The sequence below is a fragment of the Macrotis lagotis genome, chromosome X (assembly GCF_037893015.1).
Source record: "Macrotis lagotis isolate mMagLag1 chromosome X, bilby.v1.9.chrom.fasta, whole genome shotgun sequence".
Classification (NCBI taxonomy): domain Eukaryota; kingdom Metazoa; phylum Chordata; class Mammalia; order Peramelemorphia; family Peramelidae; genus Macrotis; species Macrotis lagotis.
The window spans coordinates 648669950-648691199 of NC_133666.1; the positions used below are offsets into that span (position 1 = coordinate 648669950).

Below are 21250 nucleotides of genomic sequence, written 5' to 3' on the forward strand. Positions count from 1 at the left end.
TCTTGCCAAGATGAATTCAAGGAAATCTGAATGGGGAGGAGTTTAGGAGAGAGAGAGACAAGGGTGGGTCCCCCAGTCCCCAAGACCTGTCCAAATGGGCTACGCTGAATTATGTTAGGTGGGTGGATGATGCCCCCCTGTGGCAAAAGTCAGCATTGCAGAAATCTCAAGGTCATAATGATAAATTATCAGAAATTCTCTATCCTTTCAGATTTTACAAGACCAGGCTCTTTCCTCAGAACAGCTCTGGGACTAGGGAGTACAGGTGCTGTTATTCCCATCTTACAGGGGAGAAAACCGAGACTTGGTGAAAGGGAAGAGATTTGTTGCATTGTTTGCTGTTAGAATTAGAGTAAGATTTGAATCCAGAACTCTTAGACTTGTTAAATGTTGGGTTTTAGAACACTGTTAGTCAAAACTTTGAAAGGACCTTTGAGGGTTTTTTTTAGGATTTTTTTTTTGCAAGGCAAATGGAGTTAAGTGGCTCGCCCAAGGCCACACAGCTAGGTAATTATTAAGTGTCTGAGGCCGGATTTGAACCCAGGTACTCCTGACTCCAAGGCTGGTGCTTTATCCACTGTACCACCTAGCTGCCCCTGACCTTTGAGTTTTAACACAAAGATGAAAGAAAATAAAAATCATCTAATCTGATCCACGTATTGTATAGATGAGTAAACAGAGCCCCAAGGACTAGAAGTGACTTGTCCAGGGTCTCACAACTTAGCAACAATTGATTCTGGATTTGAACCCATGTCTTGTGTTTCAGGCACATCCCAGTGGCCCCGAACAGGAGCACCCGGTGCCTTATCTCCCAGCTACGAAGGAACTCTTCACAATTTAGTGAGTGGCCCTGCTTCTTCCTCCTCTTCCAACCCCCAGGCAAACATATCTGCCCATCTACCCCTCCTGGGCTCCCTCTTGCCTTACCTCCAAATAAGGTTGACCTTAGGAGTCATAGAAAGAGACTCTGTGGCCCAAAGACCTCCCCCATGCCTGTGGGTATAGAGGGACCTGTGTAGGAGGTAGGGAGCTGTGAGACAGACAGAGGGACCACCTCTTAAAACCAGAGCCTTAATAGAGTCCTCTTTTGTTCTCTTGAGCTTCTGGAAGGAAGGAGGGATGGGTTTCCATTCCACAGTCTGGGGCAATCACACACCTCCCCCCCCCCCAAGGGTTGTAGTGTTCCCTTTCTCAGAGCCCCAAAACATGAGCTGGGAAGAGACCACACTGGACAGTCAGAACAAGCTGCTCTGGCTTTGACAGGATAGCAAGAGATGAGGAGGGGGCAGAAGGGAAAATCCTAATTCCACCTCTTTCCTCCCTCATCTCACCCTCCTCTTCATCCCCAACAGCAAAACAAGATGGAAGATCACTTAGACGAAGCCATCCACGTACTGAGGAGTCATGCCGTGGGGCAGACGGGAGACATGCATGGCATTCTTGGGGGCACGTCGGGGCACAGTGGGGCTGTGGGAGCCCTCAGCCAGGCCTTCTCCTCCTCCGTCATGCCCCTGGGGCGGCACTCAAACTTGGTGAGCAGGGTAGATGCCCAGCCAGGGCTGATTGGGAACATACCCTGGATCTGGGCTCTCAGGAAGATCATCATCTCTTCCATCTCACTCCCTGCTTAGAAAAGGATCTGACTTTTCCACGCATTTGATAGCATCAATGAGAGGTTGTGTTAGAGTTGTATTATTAGAGGATGTAACCTGTCCGGGCTTACACAGTGGCCACTGGATTTGAACTCAGATCTCATCTCATTTTCCTGCTGAGGCTTTTAACTCTCTTCCCAAAATGGGAAAGAAGCAGGCTCAGGGCTTCCACTCACAGTTTTCTTTGCCCTGCTTCATTTGGAATGGGTTGGGGAGGGGTTGACCAGTCCTCACATTGTTTCCAAACCATTTGGTCGTAGATAAGAGGTTATGAGGGATCCCATTCTAGGACCGTTCGTCTGACCGGCCCATCTGACTGTCCTATAGGTAGGGGCCAGTCACACTGAGGATGGCCTCCCCAGCAACTCCAGTCTCCTTCATAACCATGTGTCACTCCCCTCCCAGCCTGGCTCACTCCCTGATCTCACTCGACAGCAGGATGCATACAGCGGTAAGACCATGAGGGCTTGGAAGGGTGGGGAGGGAAAGACCTGGAGAGGCAAATGACCTGTCTCAAGTCAGAAAATTAGATGGAGATGCCAGTGCCTTCAAGGAGTTTACCCTGTAATTGGGGGAGGGGGGTCATGTACATACGAGCAATGAATGAATACTAGGGGATATGAGGAGGAAGGGAAGAAGCTGCCATTGGGCAGAAGTGGAAGTGCAGGTGGAGAGAGTCCAGAAAGGGGCTTGTGCGTAAGGTGGATGAACCTTGAACTGATTCTTCAAGAAAAGCAGAAATTCCAAGAGATGTGAGTGGGGGGACCACTGTACATTCACACTGACTGTGAAGGTAAAGAGATGGGAAATGGCAATGAGAAAGCTGGTTGGGCTGGACCATCGAGAACATGGAGGTGAATAATGTAAAAAGATTGCAAAATAGGTTATTTAGACCCTAAAGAGCTTTAAATGCCAGAGGCTTTCTTTTGATTCTAGAAACAATGGGGAGCCACTGGCATTTCTAGGGAGAGGTAACCACACATGTACTTTAGGAAAATCACTTCTATAGCTGTGCACCTAGAGCAGGGATTGGAATAAGTGGAGAGACTCTCTGCCCCAGGTGACTGAGACCTAATTAGGGTGGTTGCTGTGTGACTAGAGGCAGAAAATAGAAGATTTAATGATGGATTAACTGTGGGGGATGAGTTAAAGTGAAGAGTCCAGGTTGACTGGGAGGAGGATGATGGTGTCCTCAGAAGAAATAAGGAATTGTTAATTAAGAAAGGAGAATTTGGGAGGGAAAGATGATTTTTGGGTTTGAGATTGTCTTCAGGATATCCAGTTCAAAATGTTCGTTAAGCTGTTGGTGATCTGTGACTGAAACTCCAGAGAGAGATTTGGGCTGATTATTTAATTCTGGAAGTCTTCTGCATAGAGATGATAATTAAATTTTGGAGTAATTGAACTCCCCAAGTGAGAATACAAAGAGAAAAAAGAAGAGGCTCTAGGACAAATGCCTTGGGGGACAGTACCCTCAGTTAAGGGGTGACAACTGGGGGAACCATAGAGGAGTAGGAGGGATACCCAGAGGCCTATAGATACACTAGAAGGGAGGTGATCACCAGTATCCAGTTACAGAGTGACCAGGGAAGTATGAGGACTGAGAGAAAAGACTTCTCAGATTTGACAAGAAATCAGCGGAAAACTTGCTGTCAAAGGGGAGGGAGAAAAACGTAGGACTCAAAACCTTAAAAAAATGAATGTTGAAAACTGTCTTTGCATGTTACTAGAAAAATACGTTTGTTGGGTGGCTAGGTGGCATAGTGGATAAAGCACTGGCCTTGGAGTCAGGAGTACCTGGGCTCAAATCCAGTCTCAGAGACACTTAATAATTACCTAGCTGTGTGGCCTTGGGCAAGCCGCTTAACCCCGTTTGCCTTGCAAAAACCTAAAAGAAAAAAAAACTTTAAAAAAAGTAGAAGAAAAATCAGTGGCAACTTTGGAGAGAGTGATTTTAGTTGAATTTTGAAATCAGAAGACAATTTCAAAGGATTAGAAAGAGAGAGGAGTAGAAATGGAAGCACTGAACCTCCTAGGTAGCTGTTTTGTAGGATTTGACTGAGAAAAGGAGATTGATAGCTTAAGGAAATGGAGAGGACTTTCTGTGTAAAGTATGGGGTGAGGTTCTCTGCTGAGTGAAGAATGGAAGGACATTTGGAGCAGCCAGTTTGGGATTTGCTGACTGTTCTCAAAAAAGACCTTCTAGGGGCAGCTAGGTGGTGCAGTAGATAGCACACCAGCCCTGGAATTGGGGACCTGAGTTCAAATGTGGCCTCAGACACTTAATGATTACCTAGCTGTGTGGCCTTGGGCAAGTCACTTAACCCCATTGCCTTGCAAAAAAAAAAACCTTCCATCAAGTCCCAGCTTTTACCTAACTCCTCTTAATTCTTGTGCTTTTCCTGTAGTGAACTTGCTTTGTGTATATTCCTTGGCTTGTTGTCTTTCCTATTAGATTGTAAACTCCTTGAGGACAGGGACTGTCTTTTGACTCATCTTGTATTCCCATTGCTTAGCACAGGGTCTGCCCCAGGGTGGGTCCTTAATGTTTATTGATTGGTGTCTGCCTATAGATGCACAGTTTGTAAGCAGTTGAGGTAGAAAACCATTTCCTCCTGCCTCTGAGACTAGGTTGCCATCTTTTTCTCTGTTGTTAATCTTGGCTGGGGAGGATATGGAAGTCTTTTGTCTCTCACTGGTCTCTTTCCTTAATGCCACAGGCTTGACGTCGGGGCTGGGGAGAGCTGGTGGTTCTTCAGGAGCCAGTGAGATTAAGAGGGAAGAGAAAGAAGATGAAGAAAACACATCCGTAGCGGACAACTCGGAGGAGGAGAAAAAGGAGATGAAGCCCTCCCGGACTCGAACAAGGTGCCCCCTGGGAGCCAATCCTTCTCTGCGTGACTTCCCCTCTCCCACGTCCCCCTCACCCCTTCCTTCGTAGCCATCTTCCCTGGTCCATTGGGAGGGTGGTGGCTCAACCCTTGTTCAGGCATGAGCCAAAGGCCATTTGTCAAAGGGATCTTGCTTTGACTTGACTTCCCACCCTGTGTCTCAACTCCCTTAGGTCCCAAGGCCCCCTCTTCCCAAATCCAGACCTAGGTAGAAGAGGCAGTATAAGACCCCAAGTCCTACTTCCCTCCCCATGCTACCCTTACAGGCTGCCTGCCCAATCCTTCAGACACATGTACATGCATTTCTATAGAGGTCAGGTGGGTTTGTACTGGTGCCCTCACCCCCATGCACGCATCCACATTCCTGGTAACTGCTGTTGGGGACACATACACACACACACACACACACACACACACACACACACACACACACTCACACCCATGGCAAGATGGCAGGAGGCACTCAGAAGGTGGGGTGGACAGCAGAACTGGGGTTCAAAGTCCCAGCAAGCTGGGTGCGAAGACAGGATGCCTGGGGTCCCCTGCCCCAAGCCCAAAGGGCACCCACGGAGAATGTTCCCTGTCTCGTTCTCTCATTTCGGAACCCCCTAGTCAAGATGAGGATGAGGAGGACGAACTTCTCCCCCCAGAGCAGAAAGCGGAGAGAGAGAAGGAGAGGCGGGTGGCCAATAACGCCCGTGAGCGCCTCCGTGTCCGCGACATCAACGAGGCCTTTAAAGAGCTCGGCCGCATGTGCCAACTCCACCTTAACAGTGAAAAACCGCAGACCAAACTTCTAATTCTCCACCAGGCCGTGTCGGTTATTTTGAACCTGGAACAGCAAGTGCGAGGTCAGTGAGAGGCCCGCGGTGCTGGGGGGGCCCAGCATTGGGACGGAGCCGGCCGGCGTGGGCTGTCTGTCTGTCTGTCTGTCCGTTAGTCTGGCTGTCTGTCTGTCTTGCGGCTCCTGGGCCCACCCCGGGGGCCTCCCCAGCCCCTTCATTGCTTCCCGTCTCTCCTTCCCCGATGCATTCCCTCCCCCTCCCAACCCTGCTTCTCTCCCTGTCTACCCTCACCAAGCCGTACACACATACCCCAGCAGACCCCTGATAGAATGCTTAAATAAGGTCCTTGACAGCAGGAGAAACCTTAGGTTGAGTGTCTGAACTTCTCATAAACATGCTTACACACACACACTCTCACACATTCACATGCACACACATAGAGTCACATTTGCTGACATACAAGATCCTTGACATGAGTATCTGAATTACACACACACACACACACACACACACACACACACACACACACACACACACACACACCAGAGATCTCAGTCTAAATTTAAAACTACCTCACATGTTGGGGCTTTTTAGACTGCCCCTCTGGTGCGCTGGGCTTTGCAGCTTTTGACACTTGGTGAGGGAATGACCGATTCTCCACCATTCTCTCTTCCCAGAGACCCCTGTGGGAGCCCTGGGATTGGCCTAAAGGAGATTCTGCTTCCTTCTATTGGGAAGGGTGGTTAGGAGATGGAAACTATGGAACATGTCACACTCACACAGTAGCAGAATCTAGATAATCTTGCCCGAACATGAGGTGTAGTTTTCTGCCTGTATAGCCCCTTTCCTGATGTCCATCCAAATCTTGTTCAGTTCACTCAGAAGATACAGACCCTCTGGTTTTGGGGTGTTTTTTAAATTTTATATAAGGTGACGGGGTTTAAATGACTTGTCCAAGGTCACACAGCTAGGCAATTATTAAGTGTCTGAGTCCAGATTTGAACCCGGGTCCTCCTGACTCCAGGGCTGGTGTTCTAGCCTCTGCATCACCTAGCTACCCCAGACCCTCTGTGTTTTAAAGCCCACCCACCTTCTGACCCAGCCCGAAGTCTTCTGGCATCCAGCAAAGAAAGCTTTTGTCATCTCATCTATATCTTCCCCATTTTACAGATGGGGAAACTGAGGTGCAAAGCAGGGAAGCACGCCATTCAGAGTCACACCACTAAGAAGGTGCAGAGCTAGGATTCCCTGTGCCTCCAAATAGAGAGCTTCCCCCACCACATGCTGCTGCCTCTCTGAACATCGTTATCCCCATTTTACAGATGGAGGAAACTGAGGCACGGAGAGGTGAAATTGCTTGACCAGACTCATCCAATAAGCATCAGAACTAGGCTCTTGATGCTAGGTCCACTAACCTCTCCGCTATCTCTTGGAGCAATGACCTCTCTGTCTCTAACTTCCTCTGCTTTTCAAGTCTGGAACCTGTGTGCTTCATCATTAACCCCTTCCTCTCCTTTTGGGTTCTGCCCCCTTCCCCCCCAAAAAAAATAAAATCCCTTCTGCCGCATTAACTCTTTCTTCCCTGCAGCACTTTTGCTCGGATTGGAATGTCGGGCCTGGGGCCTGAGCCTCCCTCCCCCTCTGCCTGCCCTCCGCTGTCTCATAGTGGCATTTTGGACTTTACTCATGCCTCTTGTTTTGTAATATTTTGCGTCTTGTTGCAATGTGTGTTTGATAATCCCCCCTCCCTTCCCCTGCTCATTCACCTTCTCTCTTTCATCCTCTTCTCTCTCTCTCCCACTCTTTTTCCTTTCCCCCCGTTGATTTCTTTCCGATCTCCCACAGACAGTCCCCAGCCGACCCCCCGGTGGCCCACTCCCTACCTTGTACTTGCTGATGGAGACGGAGCCCGGGCCGGGGCAGGATCGAAGTTGAGGGCCAGGCATCCAAATCTAAATCCTCTTCCAAAACAAGGGATGGTGGGAGAGGGGGAGAGAAAACCAATCCAGACCAGGGACAAAATCACCATTGGTCACGATCACTTTGGTCTTCTGCTATTGTCCTATTTTATGCCTACTTCCCAAGATGGCTTGTGGAAGGGTTTGAGTTCAGGGTGCTAACTGGGACATGGGTGGAATGCCATCCCCTACCCCATCTTAACTGCTCAAGGCAGGCAGGTATGGGGGGGGGGGCCTACCGCCCTCCCACCCCTGCACCTATCAGAATCTAGAACCAGCTGGTCCAAGAAGATACAAGCTTAGACAATACTCAGATTTGGAAGTTGACTCAGAAGACCCCAATTTTCTTCATGCTGGGGCTAGTGTCTTTGAACAGTTTGTGAATCAGAAGAGGTAGATGACCATCCTGGATACTGGTTCTGGAGTTGTCCAGTTGGTCTTGGGACAGGCTGTAGGCCATGTTCTGTGCGATCTGTGGTTTGTGATTTTGGGCTCCATGGCTAACTCCAATTTTACTAATGTCCCAACTCTATCTGTCCCAGGGTCTCTAATCTTGTGATTCCATTATTTGAATCCCCATAACACATCTCAGGTATGAGATGAAAAAGCAGACCCTGCAATTATTTTATAGTAATTCCAATTAATGACATTTTATTATCATTATATATGTATAGATAATATATACTATACATACAACATACATATAGATGTTATATGTAGATAGAGCTTTTTTATGTCATTATTAATAATTATCTAGCACTTTAAAAATTCTCTGAGAAGCCAGGGGAGTGATCCTTGACCTTGACTAGTTGTGAGTCCACCAACTGTCCCTACCAGAGATCCCCCCTATATACAGCACTCCTTAGGTTGTGGAGGCTGTGCCAGATCAAGCATGAAACCACCCACGAAGGCATGTTTTGCTCCATCTGATAGAAAAATAATCCATAGTCCATGCCAAAACTGAATCCTAGTACGAATTTTGCTCTGGGAAGAAAAAGTTGTACAGGGAAGAAGGAAGCTAGTGAAGTGAGTTAAGAGGCTGTAGCCCACCACCCCTCCCCAAGTTGAGCCTCTCTCAGGAGGTGGTAGCCCCAAGGGTGGACCTCTGCAAGATGGGTGTATTCTGTTAGCTGTGAGTTGAGAAGGAAAAGCTCAGAGTTGGTCGTGTCCTGGTCTAGACCTGCCTCTTGCCTCCCTTAACATTGCCATGGGTTCTACTGTTGGTCTAAGTCATCCTTTATTCACATATACAGAAACACTCATGGATGGGGACAAGCACCTTCCAATGCCACACATGTCCATACACCACTGACACCCAGCTCCTTGAAACCACCGTTACGGGCCCAATTCTAGTCTCCCTGTCCCCATTCCCAGCCCTGCTGGGTCCTTGCCAAGGATCTCACCAGCACCTTGGCTGGCCCCAAGGCAGGGGTGCCGGCCGGTCTGGGCCACCTCCCCTGCCCCATCTGGGTCACCTCCCCTGCCCCGTCGCCACCTGCCCTGCCGTGCCTCTTCCCCTCCTGCCACGCCAGCCCCTCAGAGAGCCTGCCCTCCCTGATTAATGCCTCTGCTGCTGTGAATCCAGTAGCACCGACGAGGCCCTGTCACTGGAAGAGAAGGATCTGAGGGACCGGGAGAGGAGGATGGCCAATAACGCCAGGGAGAGGGTGCGCGTGAGAGACATAAACGAGGCGTTCAAAGAACTTGGACGTATGTGTCAGATGCATTTAAAATCGGACAAAGCTCAGACCAAACTGATCATCCTTCAGCAAGCCGTGCAGGTCATTCTGGGCCTCGAACAGCAAGTGCGAGGTACGGTACGAGGCGGGTGCCACCCCTCGCCTCCGGGAGCCCCCATGCCCAGAGACACTCGCCTGCCTGTCTGTGTGCGTCCATCTATGCGTATCTGTGTGTGCGTGTGTGGGCATCTCCAGCCTGCTAAGCTCGGGCATCCCTGAGGCTCCATCCTGAGTCTTCCTTCCTCTTCTCTCTTCCCCTTCCTCATGATCTCATCTGTTCCCTCTGCTTCAGTGAACTCCTTTACTCGTGACTCAGATCTCTGGCCAACCCTGTACTTCCTTCTGAACTCCAATCCCAACCTTAGACATCTTATCACACTGTGCCAGTCAAATTCAATATACAAAATATTGACCTCATTATCTTCTCCCTGCCCCCCCATACTCCTGTCCTTCTGCCCTACACCCCATCTCCCGTTTCTGTTGATTGTGTCACCCTCCCTTCTCGTTAGTCAACAGACATTTATTAAACAACCTCTGCATCAGGCCCCAGGCCAGATAGCAGACAGAAAGACAGGGTCTGGAGGGACAACATGCAGGTCAACTGAGGGAAGCCTCTGGGTGTGAAGGGGGATTGGGCAAAGGTTTCTTCCTGAAGGTGGGACTTTAAACGAGATTTGGCACATGAGCCACAAATGCCCATTCAGCAGATGGAGGGTCGTCTATTCCAGAAGTAGCCCAGACGCCAGGCTCGAAATCTCAACACTATCTTTCTAAGCAGGGATGGGGATTTTTCTACCAAGGACTATTTGGATATTTATAACATAATTTGCAAACCATACAAAAATACCAACTTTAAAATTATTTAATTTTTGCAAGACAGTGGGGTTAAGTGACTTGCCCAAGGTCACACAGCTAGGTAATTATTAAATATTTGAGGCCAGGTTTGAACTCAGGTACTCCTGACTCCAGGCCCTTGCTCTATCCACTGTACCACCTAGCTATATTTGGTCAAATATTTAATTAATTCACCCCTGAAAAGCTCTTCGATTTATTGAATTTTGAGTCCCACCTACAGTTGCTGTGGCAGTGCTAAACCAAATGATTTCACAGGCCTTCTATGACTGTTGAACTGGGCACCCCTGTTCTAAGGTATAGGTCAACAGGTTCCTCTTCATAAAACTTTGGGAGGTTCCTATTACATCTGGGATCATTTCAAAATGTAAGGCTTCTGTGATCTTCCAAGAAACATTTCTAGCTTTATGTCAAAGAATTCCCACCATGGGATTATATTCTTGTCAGACTAGGTTAATACCTACTCTAACCTCTCTGCCCATGTGACCTTAAATAACAAACCAGTTTCATCTGTAAAATGAGGAGCTTGAACCCCAGTGGTCCCTTTTGCTCTCAGGGGTCAGTCCTCAAACCTCACACCTCCATGCTTTCTTGTGGTGTCACTAGAGATGCTCCCTCTTCATGAAATCCCTTCTGATTCTTTCAGCTCTTTGTGTCCACTTTCCCTTCGCTCTTCCTTTTCCTACTCAAATAGTCCCAAAGCACTTTGATCTCTGCCCCTTTCTCTACCAAATCTGTGTATGTACTACCTCTCCCTGGTAGAATTGCAAGCTCCTTGAAGTCAGGGATGGATTTTTTTTCCCCTTTTGTCAGAACATGAGCACCTAGTTCATGGTCTCTTAACACACTAGAAGCTGACCTGAAGTGAATTTGACCATCTTTGCTGAGTCTTGTCTTCTCTAGACTAAACAGCCCCACTTGTTTCCTAAGTAGCTCTAGTTTTTTCACCAACCAGACCCCACCTCCGCTGGAAGCATACCAGCTTTCCCCAGCCTTCCCAAGATGAGTCCTCAAATGTGAAAACCATCGTCCTGGTGGGGTCTGAGCAGGTGGACACCAGACCATTGACCTCCCTCAGACTGGATGACAGATGGTGTAGTAGCCTGTAATATGCAGCTCGGTCAGACCTTGTCGCAGTATTTAAATGCTTGATGACCAGGTCATGCTGCAGGATACAGTAGAGAGTAGGTCTAGAGCTTATAGGATCTAGGTTTAAATTCCAGCCCTGCCCTTTGCTCTCTTTGTGTGACCTTGCCTAAAACAAGAGGGTTAGACTCAAGGATGTCTGAAGGTCCAACCCTAGATGAGGTTTCTTTGGCAGTATCAATAATCACTTCCATTTCCTTCCCCATTGCTAAGTCCCCCTGGGGCAGAGTGAGCTAGGCCCTGGTAGGGGAGGGAAAGATGTTTTAAATGGGAAGGAAGGGAGCCCCTTCCCCAGAGAGAGTAGCCCAAAGAACAGATTATTTCAGGTCCCCTTCCTTTCTTACTACTACCATCCCTCCATATCATTTGGCGTCAGAGCCCCCAACCATTTCTTATCTCTAGCTTACTTTTTCCTGTTCTCACTTTCCCATCCACTTGTCAGTCTTGGCCTGCCCCCATTGGGTCTGTGTTCTTGCCCCTTGTCTCAACAGAGCGCAATCTAAACCCCAAAGCTGCCTGCTTGAAGCGTCGGGAAGAAGAGAAAGTGTCCGGAGTGGTTGGTGATCCTCAGATGACACTTTCAGCTGGTCATCCAGGCCTGGGCGACGGTCACAACCCTGTTGGACACATGTAAAGGTATATATCTCCTGAAGCCAACTGGGCCTAGTTTCATATTTTGAGCTTCCAGACTACTTTTGGAGAAGCTCTACAGTTAGTTGGCCATGGAGTTTTATCAGGTTTGTAGAGTTTGCCATCTTTTGCTTCATCCACTTATTTGGATAACTGCCATGTGTGATGGGTGACTCAGAGTGGCCAGGCTCCCAAAAAGCACAGAGTCAAATCTAATGAAAAGCCTCGCACTTGGTTGCAGAAAATCAGTCTTGAGTATCAGAAGGGTATGACATAGTGGACAGTTTGGGGAAAGAAATCATTGAAATCAATTTGAAGGGACTTTAATCATGATATGGTTGTATGTGCACATACCTTTGTGACACATATAGAGTGTGTGCAAGCATAGTGGTTGGGAGTGTTGTATATCTAGGTTTGCATGTGCCCAGATATGTAGATATAAGCCCCAAGAGGCTCATAACATCTTTAAGCTTCATTAAGAGATCCTAGGATAGGGAGGCAATGGGCCCACTGACTACATCAGACTACATCTGTAATATCATATTCACTACATTTTAGTACATAGACTAGAGTGTCCATAGGATGGTCACCAGCATGGTGAAAGACCTCAAATATAGGTCACATGGGAATCCTTTGAAGGAACTGAGAATGTTAGAGAATCAAAGCAAATGGTGACTTTTTCCAGTTAAGATAAAGGATTAGAACCAGGAATAATGAATGGCTTTTTTTTTTTTTTTAGGGCAAATTTGGGCTTGACATTGGGAACAATTTGAGTTATCCATAAATAATGCCTCGGGAACTCATGAATTCCCTGGCCCTTCCGGGGGTGGGGGGGGGGGGTCATTGAGTAGATCATTGCTGACATTCCAGACATGGAAAGAGGGAATAATGGTACAAGAAAATCTTGCTTGTTGCCAAGTTGGACTGAGAAGACAGATCCTTCCAACTTGGATTCTGTGGTTCTGTTTGGATCTCTTTGTGAGTCATCCTATTCCTCATCCAGCCAGCCCTACCTGAGTGTCCTTGACCTGCTGTTGGCAGGAGTGGGATCGCCCTATTGCCCAAGGGATGCTAGCATGTGATCACCTTAAAAGACAAGAAAGTCCAGGTTTCAATCCAACATTTGGTTCTGACAGTGCCTGTTATGCCCACTTCTGAGGCTATTGGCGAGGCTAAAATAAGATGATGCCACTAAAAGTGCTTTGAACATTTTCTTCAATTTTGTCGGATCAGGAAAGGCATGATATCTTTGTCAGATTCTCAGAAAAATGAAGTGTGTGGATAACAAAGCTCTTGGAGTTGAGGAGAGCAAACCACAGTTATTTAAATTAATATGGAGGGGTTCCTAAACTGCTCCACCCCCCTAAACTTTCCTCTTACTGTATTGATTCCTTGATTATGAGTAATAAAGTGAAGTTTTCCCTCATCTGATGATTTCTCATATCTGGAACCCCACCAGAAATCCCTATGGGCAATCAAAATAATGGGCAAAAGGCCATGTACCAAAGTGCAAAATCTCAACAAGAAAAAAACAGATCTTCCTTTAGGGAACTCTTATTCTTTACACATAGAAATAATCAGCTGGGTTATAACTGGTTCCCCAAGGCCACAGTCAATTGAGAAAGTCAAGTGGGGGATCTATGCTAGAAATAGATAATCAGGAAGTAGAAGTAGTAGTAGTATCGGAGTAATATCAGTGCTACTAGTAAGTGCTGGTAGTTGTAGTTTTATTGTTTTGTTGCTTTAAAGTTTAATAAGCTTTTTATAAATAGTATCTGATTTGATCTTCATAATAACCCTGTGATGTAGGTGCTCTTTCTTATTGTTCTCATCATATAAAGTTATACGGTCCTGTTTGGTGACTGATGTTGAAAATAAGGTGGCACAGGTGATAGAGCACTGGGCCTGGAATCAGGAAGACCTTAGATAGTAGCTGTGTGATCTGGACAAGTCACTTAGCTTCTGTCTGCCTCAGTTTCCTCACCTGCAGAACAGAAACAATAATGGTAGCTGCCTTTTAGAGGTATTGTGAGGATCCAATGAGATGACACTTGAAAAACTCCATATAAATGTTCTTGTAATTATTGATGAAGTTCAATATAATTAATCGACAGACTAGCTTTATTAAGTGCTTGCTGTATACAAGGCATAGTGTGGGGTGCTGCAGATACAAAGAACAAAGGGAGGTAATTCTGTTCCCCAAGAAACTTGTATTTTTTTAAAATGACATTCTTTGTTCTTACCCCAAATTGTGTCTTGATGACTGATGAATTCTGACTCCTGGAACTAACAGTGGAGTATTAGAAGGAACCCCGCACCTGGGCTATTGAGTTTAAGTCATGGTACAACCGCTTACCCTTTCTCAGCCTCGGTTTCCCCATCAGTAAAATGAAAGGGTTGACCTAGATCACCTCTATAGCCCTTCTAGAACTGACATTCTGTGAGTTTAGGTTGCATTACCCAAACCATTAGTTTAGATGGTTGAGTTTTCAGGATTATCTGTATCTGCCCCCCCCCCCCCCCCCCCCCGCAGATAACTGAGAATAGCCTATGTGGAAAGAGATAACACACCATCATTTAAAAACATGGCCCCAGAAAGCACCTGGGCCTTACACATCCTTGTGGTATGTAGAACACACCCAACCCCTTAGAGCTACAGCCTGCAGCTCCTGCTGGGGTGTGCCTCTTCCTCCCGCAGGGATGGTACAACTTGTTTGTTTGGTCAGCTGCTAGATGAGATGGCAGATACCTGATGGCTTTCCCCTTCTTCAGAGCCCCCAAATTTCCTCCTTATAATTCATGACCATTTGCTTGCCACCCCCAAAATGACATACCCTAAGAGAGCCATCCCTCTTCTCCCCTGTGAATTAACAAAAAGAAATGAATTTAATTAAGAAGAATGAATTGAATGAATCTAATGGGTAGAACCCATCACCTGAACAAGGGCTGAGCTGTCTCTGACCCCTTAACATCAGTGACAATAACCCTGAAGTGCTTTCCAGTTGACAAATTCCTTTTTTTTCTCAATTGCTTTCCTAGGAAGGAGGTGTAAGTTTTCTAACCTACATTTCGTAGATCAGAAAACTGAGACTTGGGAAGAGAAAGAAATTTCACAGGGACTCCCATCTATTAGCTAGATAGCAGAACCAAGACTCAAATGCAAGACTCCTTCTATTCCATCCACACTATCTGCTTATATTTCCTTAATACTCTATGGTTCTTTTTCAGCCAATATGTGTAGGAGTGGGGGGGGGTGTTGTTTAGTTTTCAGTCTTGTCTGATTCTTCATGAACCCATATGGAGTTTTCTTGGCAAAAATTAGAGGGAGTGGTTTGCCATTCTGTTCTCCAACTTTTTACTGAGCAAGCTTGTGACTTGCCCAGGGTCACACAGCTGATAATGTCTGAGAATGGATCTGAACTCAGGTCTTCCTGACTCCAGGCCCCTAGATCTATCCACTGTACCACTTCTGTAACATGTAACACAAATAACTGTGGTACCACTATTTGGTCTTTGAGATAGTCCATTCTACTTTGGACAGCTCCTGTTATTAGAAAGTTTTTCTTATTGAATCAAAAATCTGCACATACAGGAGTGTATGTGTGCACACATATACCCCATCACAACCACCTTCTCACTTCTCTCTCTAGTCTGAATTTATGATCTCAGTTGTCAGAATCCAACCTAGCAGAGATTGGGCAATTAAAACCTGTTGGGCCTTCCTTTGTACCCATTGCCCATGACACAGCCAATTCTTGGTCAGGGTCCAAAGCAAAGTCATCTCCATCCCAAAACACCCACCTCCATCTCTACCACTGGTGTCCCTGAGGCATCTGTCATCCTATGCTCCTGAATCATTCTCTGGGAGGAGAGGTTAGCTCCACCCTCTGACCACCCCCAGAGGCCCCACACTAAAGACTAGAGCCAAGAAGGTTGGGGCAAATGAATTATGGTTCACAAAGGAAATGGAGATATGGAATGGGAGTGGTTATGTCCAAAACATATCCCAGAAATGCCAGTTGCTTATGGTTTCTACAGTAGGGTCCAGTACCCATTTGTGGACCCTTTCACAACTCTCTCAAGGGGTCCAGTGTCCTCTCCCCACCTTTTGCCAGTTTTTAAGATGAGGAAACTGAGACCCAAGAAGGTTAAATCATTTGCCCAGTAATTTGCTAATAAGACTTGCACCCAGGACCTCTAACTCTGAATATAGTACGCATTGCCTCTCTTCTAAGGTCCTTCCCAACCCTGATATTGTACATTCACAAGGATCAAAGAACCACAGAGTTGGGAGGGACCTCCCCTAGCTATACTTTACCAAGAGTCCCTCTCTGAAACAATTAAGTAGCCATCCAGCCTTGGTTTGTAGATCTCTAAAGAAGAAACACCCACCACCTCCCAAGGTAATCCATTCCATGTTTGGAGCCCTCAACTTGCTGGGAAATTTTGCCTTAAGTGGAGTTTATATTTGCCTTTTAGCAACCTCTTCCCTATTACTCCTGAATCTATTCATTAGGACATTCCCATACACAGGTACCATGTTTCCCCGAAGTCTTCTCCTTCTCTCTCTCTCTCTCTCTCTCTCTCTCTCTCTCTCTCTCTCTCTCTCTCCCTCTCTCCCTCTCTCTCTCTCTCTCTGTCTGTCTGTCTGTCTCTCTCTCTCTCTCTCTCTCTCTCTCTCTCAGGTTTTTGCAAGGCAGATGGGGTTAAGTGGCTTGCCCAAAGCCACACAGCTAGGTAATTATTAAGTGCCTGAGACCGGATTTGAACCCAGGTACTCCTGACTCCAAGGCCGGTACTTTCTCCACTACGCCACCTAGCCACCCCTGAAGTCTTCTCTTGAGAATGAATACAACCACTACCCCACCCCAGTTCCTTCATTTGATTCTTAGATCATCTACATTTGGGGTTCTTCACCACATCTGCCGTATCTGTAAAATAAGGCACTTGAATTAGCCTAATTCTCAGGTTCCTTCAAAGTCTTAAGTATATAATCCTATGAACATTCTGGGTACCCTCCCTCCTGTCAGTCCCTTCTAAATGACAATCTCCAGATCTGAACACTGTTCTCCAAATGTGGTCCTGACCAGGCCTAAGTACAACAGGTTAACCCTATCAACCTTCAACTCTGGTGTTCTATGCCATAATGCCCTCCTCAGCTCAAAAATTCCATGTTGTGAAGACGTTCCAAATACTGTCATTTGGTCATCGTGAATTGGCAATCTCCCCATCTTATCAGGTTCTTTGGCCCTTTTCTTCTCTCTTAGGTCCGCTGCCTAGGAAGCCTTGTGACTCACCTATCTTCCTAAAATGGAAAAATCTTGGCCCTCCTTCACTGACGCCTGCCCCTGAGATGGGAGACCCTGGCCCACGCCGTAAGGAGCAATGTTTTGATTTTGGTTTTGGTTTTGGTTTTTTTAAAGGAGGGGAAAAAAGGAAAGAAGGAAAGAAAATAAACACTTCGTCAAAAAAAATTGCCTTAAGTATAAAGAATGGAAGAGTCAATACATATCACTCAGTTAAGAAGGGGAGACGCTGTGTTAAACTTGGCTTGTTCACAAACAGCCAGCAGCAATTGTGCCTAAGCCTAATATTTCTGTTTGCTGGTTTTTTTTTTAAAGGAGAATAAAAGAACATTAGTTATGAGATTTTTTATGTAGAAGAAAATAGCGATACCTTTGGGATTTTTTTTTAAAGCTTCTTTTGCGTATGTTTTGTAAGCGACAAATTTTTTTGTATAAAAAAAACAAGTCTTGTGTCCCATGCTTTTCTGCTGCTGTTTCTATAGTTAAATGTTGCCTCTCTACGATCAACCAGATTATTAAAAGTTGTATTAAAAAGAGACTGGGTTAAAAAGCAAGGTTGACTCCTCGGGAAGCCGCTCAGTGTGAATGGAGCCATGTGGGTGTTTCTCGGTTTCATCTTGTGTTTTGTTTTTTTTTTCTGTTTGGGCTTGATTTTTTTTTTTAGTGGTTTTATTTAGGGGACTTTTTCCTGTGTTATTTTTTAAAATCTATTCCAAGGCTCCCTTCTGCTCCCCCCTCCCCACCCACCCCAGCTGTCCAAGTCTTGTGTTCCCTATGTCTTACACATATAAAGTTCATGAACTGTACACCCCTTATTGCTCTGAGCCACCTCAGATTGGGAGGAAGTGGGCAGAGGGAGCACTTTCTTTCCCTCCCTGCCCCCTCCCTTGGATTCCCAGAGGCTGAGCTTCCTGAGGCGCCCCATTCCCTGGTTTCTTGGTGTAGGGAGTTTTTCTGGACTAGACGGGGCTGGGAGGGGGGACCACAAACATTGCTGCTCTTTCTCTCTCCCTCCTCCCTTTCCCACCAAAAATTATAAACTGGCATGGTCCTCCCTATATCCCCCACACCTGGCTGCCTCTCTCCCATCTCACTTTTATCCTATCCTGGCCATTGTTTCCTGAGGCAAGTCACAAAACAATTCTAAGGTGCAGAAAAGAAAGAGACTGGCATCAATAATGATTTCTATAAATCGATGAAAGCTTAGACCCAATCACAATCTAGAGGCCATTTTCATCAAATCTATTTTGGGTTCTAGGACTATAAGTTGCTGAAAAAAGATGCCAGCACCCAGTGGCAGAGGGAGTTTCCTCAGTCAGTGAAATCCTTGGTCCTGTTTATATCCTTATAAGAAGGAGGCCCTGACTTCAGAAGGGACATGGGCACAAATCAGACAGGAGGGTCACCTAATTGAGTGAGGTGGAGGAAGAGGAGGAAGAATAGCCAAGGCAAAATGATAACCCTGGAAATTGAATGGTACCCACCAGAGAAACTTGGTCCCCTTGTTTCTGCCCAAGGGATGCTAGATCTAAGCTTCAGAGAATTGATTCCTGACTAGAGAACTTCACATCATGTTGTTCTTGCCCAATGCAACCTATCCCAACCCATGTCTGAATTCCAGACTTGATCCTGTGAAGGAATCTCCTTGTCAGTGATGGCCGTCTCTCAGACTCTACTCGGCATAGATTTCTCCCCACTACTCTTTGTTCCTCATGGAAGCCACCAGAAAGAGCTTGGATTCCATGATCCAAGGGTGTAGGTAGGATACCAGATGAACAGTTCATTATTACAGTTTTTCCAAGAAGGAATCAATCATCAGGATTTTTGCTTTAGGGAAGATTTAGAGACTCTTGGCTCTTTTCCAATAGCTGGGTTGGGGAAAAAAGAATCTTAGAAGACTACCCCCGTCTTTATGAAGCCTTTCCTGTCACTAACAGCCAAGGCAAGTCACCCCATGTGGAGCTAACTTGCATGAGGCACACCCTATCTCTCCTGGCTGACTGCTGCAGACACCAAAGGATATGCTCCAACCAACAGTCTCCCTCATACACACTCTCATAATCCTCATACCCTGATAGCCAAGAGCACAGAAGCAACTGGTCCTTGTTCCCCCACACACTTAGAAAAATCAGGAAGGCCACCCCAAGGTCTTGGATCCCAGGAATGTCCAAGCTTACCTGGTCCTGTTCCTAGGATGGGGCTTTGCCTTCTGGATTAGCTCATGCCCCATAGACAAAGCTGTTCTCTGACCTTGTTCTAAGAGGTGTTGTGTTGCCTTTGACCATTCACAAACTACCAAGTCTACCAAGAAATATGCTCTAGGATGGTATCCTGCCAGGTGGGAGATAAGTACCCTAAGCCACTGCCTGAAAATAGGGAGTTACTGGGTCAGGGCTGTAACTCTAGCATTAATACTTAACCCATATTCCTTCCACATACCCACCTTGTCTGGTTAGAAGTCACTTGAGTCTCTTAGCAAGCATGGCCTCAGGATTCTGGCCAAGATGACTATACCTATGGTCCTAGGGGAAAAAAGGGGGAGCCCCTCCTATATCCCATCTTAGGTGTCCTCTGGCTCAAGTGGAGTGCACGTCCTAACTGTCCCATTGTCAGGAAGGGAGGAGGAGGAGGAGCCTGGCCCTGTTCTATGAAAGAGAGGACACATTGCCTTCTACTTCCAGGAATTCTTGTCTGAAATGAACAAGTGCCCCTGCCCCCTTGTGTGCCAGCAAATAATAAGCAAGCCCACCCCTCTTTTCCCCTTGGACATTGGAGGCATAGAATTAAGTGACTCCCTGTGAAATGAACCAACCTTCAATTTTCATCTAGAATCCCAAGGGTCAGGGGTTTTGTTTAGAAATACACCGATCCGTTAGTCCCAGTGATGTTTACGAGATCAAAGGCTAAGAGATCTGGAGAGAAATAGGATCTCAGAGACCCATCGTTTTACAGGGCCTAGAAAAAGCAGCTTGCCCAAGGTCACACAACTAGTACAAGAAAGATATGCCCTGGGAATCTGACTCCCCGTGTGAAGGCTTCATGGCTTGCCAGCAGAGGAGAGCTGATAAGGGTTGGCCTAAGCCTGTTACTACCAAATGATAATGGAACACAGGTTACTCAGCAATTTCAGGTATAGGAGAATGCTTTGGGCTAAATTGTAGAAAGAATTGAGAGTCTCAGTGGGACAGGGAGAGGAGAAAGGAATGGTAATTCTCTTGCCACCTGTGGTCTTGGGAAGCAGGGAGATGCTGGCATCTCCTCTATTTTAACCTACCTAGAATAAGGGGTATCCAAAATACCATCTGCCAGCATCTCCCAACCTGCCTTCTCTCATAAAAAAGTGGATTCCTCCCCTCTACCCATCAACTACATCTCCCCTGGGGGTGCTGCCCTCATCGCTGCTCAGTCTCATTTTTCAGTGAGTCAGGACAAAATGGATAATCTCCTTTCAAGCCCTACCTCTTTCCCTCCTTCCTCCCTAGCCAGGCAGTGGAGATCATCAGCAGAGAACAAAACTTGCCCAGTTTCTGCCCCCAACACATATAGATGTTCTCCAGTCACTCAACCTATGAATTCTTGGGAGCCCCAAGTCCCAGAAGAGAAACTGGGGAAAGACTGAGAAACCAGTGGTGTTTCTTCTTTGCTTTGATTCATGGATTTTTCCCCCCATAATCTTTTGTTGGGGAAGGGGAGCATATATTTTTGTTCTGTTTGGTGTCCTCTGGACCCCAGTTGTGTTGATGTTGCCTGCCTATAAGTCCAGATGTGCTTCATAACTGAGGAACCTTGTGCTTAAATCAGATAACGCATTAGAGTTTTGAACTATCCAATATATATGTGTATGTTTGCATATATGTGTGTATGTATATTTATAGATATATAGAGAGATATATCTATATCTATATATATATATACACACATATATTCCTAACCCAGCAAAAAGGAAAAAAAAACTATGGGTGGGGTGGGGTGGGGAATTCACAATTAGGGGGAAATTGTGTCTCTGAGTGCCTCAAGATGACTGGTTTTTGTTTTGTTTTTCATTTTTAAAAAAAAGTAATTTTATACAAGTGTCAAAACAGCTGGCTGGATTATTTGGAATTTTTAAATAATCCTAACTTTTTTAAGTAGATTTTGAGAACTGTCTTGTATATAACAGTAATGTAGCAATAAATGTGACATTTTATAATAATATCCCTTCCCCTCCCCTCTTCCATATCTGTCTCTCAGATGTTGTATACCTATGAATGAAAATTTAAAAAAAAAAAGTTGTAATAAAGGTTCTACCTTG

At 46.1% G+C, this 21250-nt stretch overlaps 1 protein-coding gene across 1 annotated transcript in view; it reads left to right on the forward strand.

Annotated features, from left to right (window-relative positions):
* TCF3 (transcription factor 3) overlaps nucleotides 1-20930 on the forward strand; it is a 77030-nt gene extending 56100 nt beyond the window's left edge. Inside the window, exons 9-15 of the mRNA XM_074202223.1 lie at nucleotides 676-840; nucleotides 1353-1532; nucleotides 1980-2103; nucleotides 4373-4520; nucleotides 5156-5394; nucleotides 11515-11659; nucleotides 16921-20930. Coding sequence (XP_074058324.1) covers nucleotides 676-840; nucleotides 1353-1532; nucleotides 1980-2103; nucleotides 4373-4520; nucleotides 5156-5394; nucleotides 11515-11657 — 999 coding nt within the window. The 3' untranslated portion in view covers nucleotides 11658-11659; nucleotides 16921-20930. The remainder of the gene's footprint in view (nucleotides 1-675; nucleotides 841-1352; nucleotides 1533-1979; nucleotides 2104-4372; nucleotides 4521-5155; nucleotides 5395-11514; nucleotides 11660-16920) is intronic.
* The last annotated feature ends 320 nt before the right edge of the window (nucleotides 20931-21250 follow it).